Below are 5,044 nucleotides of genomic sequence, written 5' to 3'. Positions count from 1 at the left end.
ATGAAGAAACGGGGCTTGCAATCTAGCGGTAACACCATGAATTGAAGTTTTCAACAGTATACGTACAATGTACCTGAGTCCAACCTCAGGGCATTTCCCTTGGTAATTTAAGGGAAAAGCCCTGGGAACGAGGTTGTACTGAGTCACATCAGAGATGTCGATTTATTAACAAATTAGCCTTCAACGATACATGTTACATGTTTGATTTTATGTAGCTCTGCGAACCAAACGTGAAGTCCAATTCACGTCGATTTAAAAAAAATAAGAATCTTATCGGCTAGGTTCTACAAAAACCTGGAAGCGCACCGTTTTTTTTAATTTCCTTAAAAACGTTTCCAGTTCGCAAGTAGCGTGGTATTCAATTAAATTACAGAAGTATAAAAACATTTGCGCCTTTCTTCGATTCAACTATAAACTAACCGAAGAAACCGTTGTTAGAATAACGTAACTCTAATTTAAAATCTTAGTCTAATCACAGTTTATGTCGCCTTTAAGATCATCAAAGTTAATGTGACCCCATCCGCCAGAGCTGGCGTCAACTAGTTTAACGCATGCACGTTGACCAATAAACTCTTGGACATCCCAGGCCTCTCGCGCCATAGTCTCTCGGCATTTACCGGTTGCTCGTCTGACAACCTAAAAAATGGGAAGAAAAAAGAATGTAGAGGTGAATTGAGAAGGCAATATGCAGCGACTATCAATATACAGAGACATTAGACACTTACAAGTCACCTGACAAGTAAGTCTTGAAATTGAATACTTGTTGTTTTTGTTGTAATTAAACCCAAGTCCACCTTTTGCTCCTATGAAAGGCTAACTCTCTAAGCGTCAGCTTTCCAAGCTCATTGCGGCAGTAGTTCTTTATTAAACCTATAGGCCTAAAATATGTTTATTATTCAACAAAAAGTCGGAAGCTTCAGTGATGAAAGGTATTAAATCATGTATAAACCAGAAAAAAACAACGGGGGTAGTGTGCCAGCTACATATGTACCTGACTGTTGATTATCAACTCTGCGCGAATCAAGTTTATGTCGCATCCGCCGCCAATCAAGAAGGTGATGTTTTTGCCATTGATACTAAAATACGGGGAAGTAAGAGTTCCCTGGGGACTGTCTCCTTGTACTCCAACTGGTGCTGCTTTTGACGGTCGGTTTTCGTATCCTCCGATCCACCAGTCTCCCTGTTGATTGGCAGCCTCGCCTCGGCCGCGAGCTGTTGGGTTGTCGCCATAAGTTGGCTGATTGTCAAACGCTGTACCAGTCCTTGTCCAGCTGCCGATTCCATCTTCGAAGTCCAATATGCAAGCTTGGGGAAACAAAAAAACAAAAAAAAAAAAAAAAAACAAAGAAACAAAACAAAGCGTTAATCCTGCCGCTAATTGACATGACCATGAATAATTTCAATCAATTTTTTGTCTGTATCCAGCATTGTAAACTGCGCATCACAAACAAAATTTTTTTAATTATTACGCTTATTTTATTATCTTTGTTACTTTGTTAACAGACTGATTTTTAAAAGTTCCGTTTGTTCCACAGTTGAAATTTCCTAGCTGTTTAGTTCACTGTCATTATCATTGGTTTTCTTTCTGTATGGTGTTATTTCTGTTTTAGAAAATCATTGTTTGAGTATTCAGTGTGTATAGCGTTATCTCAAACTTTCTTTTTTCACAATGTGGGTCATTAGTACCTTCACACTTTTAGTTAATTTTAAAGTTACTCGTATGGCATCATTATGCGTTTTCTATCTTTGACTGGCATTCGCGAATTTTTTTTTAATTAGGAAGTGATTTTGCTCTATTAGTACGTGCGCTATAGAAATGTATATGCAATTTCCATTATCCAGTAGTAGTAAACCCGGCATGATATATGCCAAAAACAGACGGAAAAGGGTGGCTGTAGTTAAATAAACCATAAACAGCAAGAAATATCAGTATAAAATATTACAAGAGGTCGAGCAGACGTTACTTGGGGTACCGGAGCATTTTAAATTTTGTTTTACTTTTTTATATTTGATATAATCAGTTTCATCTACAGCAGACCGAAATGAGGACCCAAAGTTTGTTACCAGAACGAAAGTGCATCTTTTTACGAGTACAAAAAAACTAACTGGGAATAAAATAAACTGGATATTAGTTCGACGCACAAAAAGTTCGATGTTGCGCCCGACTGTGTTCAATTGGTGTCTAAGTTGTGTTATTGACCAATAATATATGTTTACCAACGAATCCATGGGACTGCCGTGATTGCGAAAGATTTTTTGTAGCTCAATTCACCAAAAGAACCGCGATCGAGGCCACTGTAATTCTGAAAACGTCGTTGAATAAAATACACATGTCAGGATATTTTCACGTACTCCGTTTTAGGTTAGCTCAGTTGGTGAGCGACGGACTACAGTGCGGGAGGTCTCGGGTTCGAGTCCCGCCGGACCAACACTCAGGGTCTTTACTGGGGTTGCTGCCTTTGCATACATCTGCATGGTTGATTTCTGTCTTCTCGGTAGGACGATACCGTGGCCCCGTCTCCTGCATCTTCAGTGTTATGGTCGCGGGGACGTACCCACACGCTTATCGTGAGTAGGGCATGGAGTTCCCGGTGTTGTGGTCTGGTCTTTGCCCGTTGCATTGTGCTTACGTGAATGCTCGGAGATATTAGCTGTATGCTACTCTTCAAATCCGAGGGTAAACAAAGTGATGATGATGATGATTCTCCGCGATTCCAATTGCTTCATGATTTGCATAGATCAGTCTAATTTATAATAAAATTCATATGATGATGTAAGTAAGCGTGGTAATTCTAACACAATACAAACTCGCATACATAATGCTAGGAGTCAAGAATGGTCCCTCAAAATGTCGCAGTGCTCGCAATGCTCGCAAAATTTTAGTGGGTGCTCGTTTGCTCGTGCTCGCACATTTTTACAAGTACTCGCATGCTCGGTTTTTAGTGGAGGTAGGTTTTTGAAAAGTGCTCGTTGCTCGCAAGGCTAAGTTTAGTCAATGCTCGTGCTCGCAAAGAAAAACGCTGTGCTCGCATGCTCGCAAATGCTCGCAAAGACCATTTGATACCCCTAATGCTGGTATTTTAAAAGACAAATAAAAAAATGGATGTACCTTGTTGCCCACAGTGAATTCCGTGATATTCTGGCTTGCATTGACAGCGATAGGAGTTCAGTTCATATTCAGGAACACAGTCGGCACCGTTCTTCAGGATCGCTATACATAAGAGTTGTCGGTGCAAATTTACATTAAATATTGCACGTGTGAAAAACACCTAACCATCGTTAACAATCACTCTGGGTGTAAACACATATTAATTATTTCTGGAGTACATGTTAATTGTGGGTGCGCGGCTGTGGCGGCGCGCGTCGGCCCTGTCTCGGTCCGCCGCCTTGCTATTTACAGAAAAAGTCCTGAACCATTAATACGGGTTGGAGCTTTTTCCAAACTAAAAACCGTCTTAACTAAACCCTGAATGATTTCAGTTATTACTTATTTCCGACTAATTTACTATCGTGAATTTTGTTCTTCGTAAAGTAAAGATAAAAAATAATGTGAGAAACTCACTTATGGCACATGCCCATATACACATTAACAGGGAATTAAAACATATACAGTGTTCTCAGCTCATTAATGTTACACTTGCACTGCCGTGTTAATGAATATGAGTAATCTAGCAGTTTTAGAGCATAAAGAATGAAATGTCATGTCGTAATTAAAGCTGTCAAAGTCGTCGAATTTTCACTTTCAATGAATTTGGCTACAGTGCGCACAAACAATATCCGCAATGTTTTCCTTTAACCACAAACACGTTTAGTGCGCGCATTTAAAATGGTGCTTGCTGATCTGTAACAATTTCTCCTCGCATATGTATATTTTTTAAAAAAAAAAAAAAAAAAAAAAAAAAAAATCAAAAATTTTTAAAAAGAGATAAAAATTGGGCTCACTTACCCCCTCAAAACTGTATTAACCACCTTAAGACAGCTTTATTTTTTATTCTTTTTTGCCGATAAAAGTGCACTTCTATTGGCTTCCAACTTGCGTCTTATTAATAACGAAATTAGAAGACGTTTTTATAAGGTTCGTAAACACTCAGATACCGTAAAATGTCGAAAATAATAGCTAAAAATAATAGCCTTCCAAACCATGTGGTAGATGCCAGTTTAAAATATTTGTTTCCAAATTTAACTGAATGTTAAAACAACCTGTTCCTACATGTCCTAAGGTAATCAATTATTAATGCACAGAATTATGTTTATCATGGAATAAGGTTATGTTCCGGCCAAACTGCGGGTGGGACTGAATAGACCTCTTAGCTTCGTTTGTCTGATGTCCCATTTCAGGTCACGTGATGTAACCCTTGAGAATTATCTCTTTCAAAAAAATACAAATTCACGTGAAAATAACTAATAATTTCCAGATAGAAAAAGGTGCAATTCTCTTGAGAAAATCACATGATCTGGATTGGGCAATTTACATGCGTAGCTAAAGAGGTCTATTGAACCGAATCCACTCTATATCAAGACTTATGTAAATTTTCCTTCTGTGAGTACTATAATACTGTATATATAAAATTAACTTTTTAGGTTTAAGTAGTTTCCAATATTACTTTCAATAAAGTCAGAAAGGTAGGAAAATGCAAGGCACGCACTGCCGTACCACTTGTGTCCTGAAGCGCTTTCCTGTTGTACGGAGGAACCAGTTGTTCCACTACAAAATCAACAGTCCCACTAGAACAGTCCTTCAAATGGAATACCTACAGAGGAATTCCTCATCTCTCGTTTTTACCAGAATGCTCGAAAATAACTGTACCATTTTGCTTTTCCGCACTATTACCATGCCCCTCTTTCTGTGGAGGCAGCGTGGCCGAGTGGTTAGAGCGCCGGACTTGAAATCTGGAGGTCCCGGGTTCAAGTCCCGTTCTGACCACTATCTGAATTTGTTCTCGGTCGTCCCGAGTTCAAATCCTCGGTCATGCTTGTAAATAGCCAACTGGTCTGCCTCCTGCCATTTGGGATTTTTAATCATGTTACGTTTATTTAATATATT

General features: G+C 38.9%; 1 protein-coding gene across 1 annotated transcript; it reads right to left on the bottom strand.

Moving 5' to 3' along the window:
* Positions 1 to 396: 396 nt before the first annotated feature.
* LOC144648022 (uncharacterized) lies at positions 397 to 4,770 on the bottom strand. The gene is made up of 4 exons (XM_078507674.1): positions 4,752 to 4,770; positions 3,110 to 3,211; positions 992 to 1,305; positions 397 to 636 (listed from the first exon to the last, which is right to left on the bottom strand). The coding sequence occupies exons 1-4, from the start codon at positions 4,768 to 4,770 to the stop codon at positions 469 to 471; spliced, it is 603 nt and encodes a 200-aa protein (XP_078363800.1). The 3' UTR covers positions 397 to 468.
* Between the last annotated feature and the right edge of the window lie 274 nt (positions 4,771 to 5,044).

The sequence above is a fragment of the Oculina patagonica genome, chromosome 4, assembly GCF_052425735.1.
Source record: "Oculina patagonica isolate OP01 chromosome 4, crgOcupat, whole genome shotgun sequence".
Classification (NCBI taxonomy): domain Eukaryota; kingdom Metazoa; phylum Cnidaria; class Anthozoa; order Scleractinia; family Oculinidae; genus Oculina; species Oculina patagonica.
This window is presented reverse-complemented; position numbering and strand designations above follow the sequence as displayed.

What these genes read in the sequence shown, in the direction of transcription:
- LOC144648022 (XM_078507674.1), bottom strand. An exon ending in AATTCACTGTGGGCAACAAG is followed by an intron (nt 1,306 to 3,109) that starts GTACATCCATTT and finishes TGTTTCCCCAAG; the next exon opens with CTTGCATATTGGACTTCGAA. An exon ending in AGTTGATAATCAACAGTCAG is followed by an intron (nt 637 to 991) that starts GTACATATGTAG and finishes CCCATTTTTTAG; the next exon opens with GTTGTCAGACGAGCAACCGG.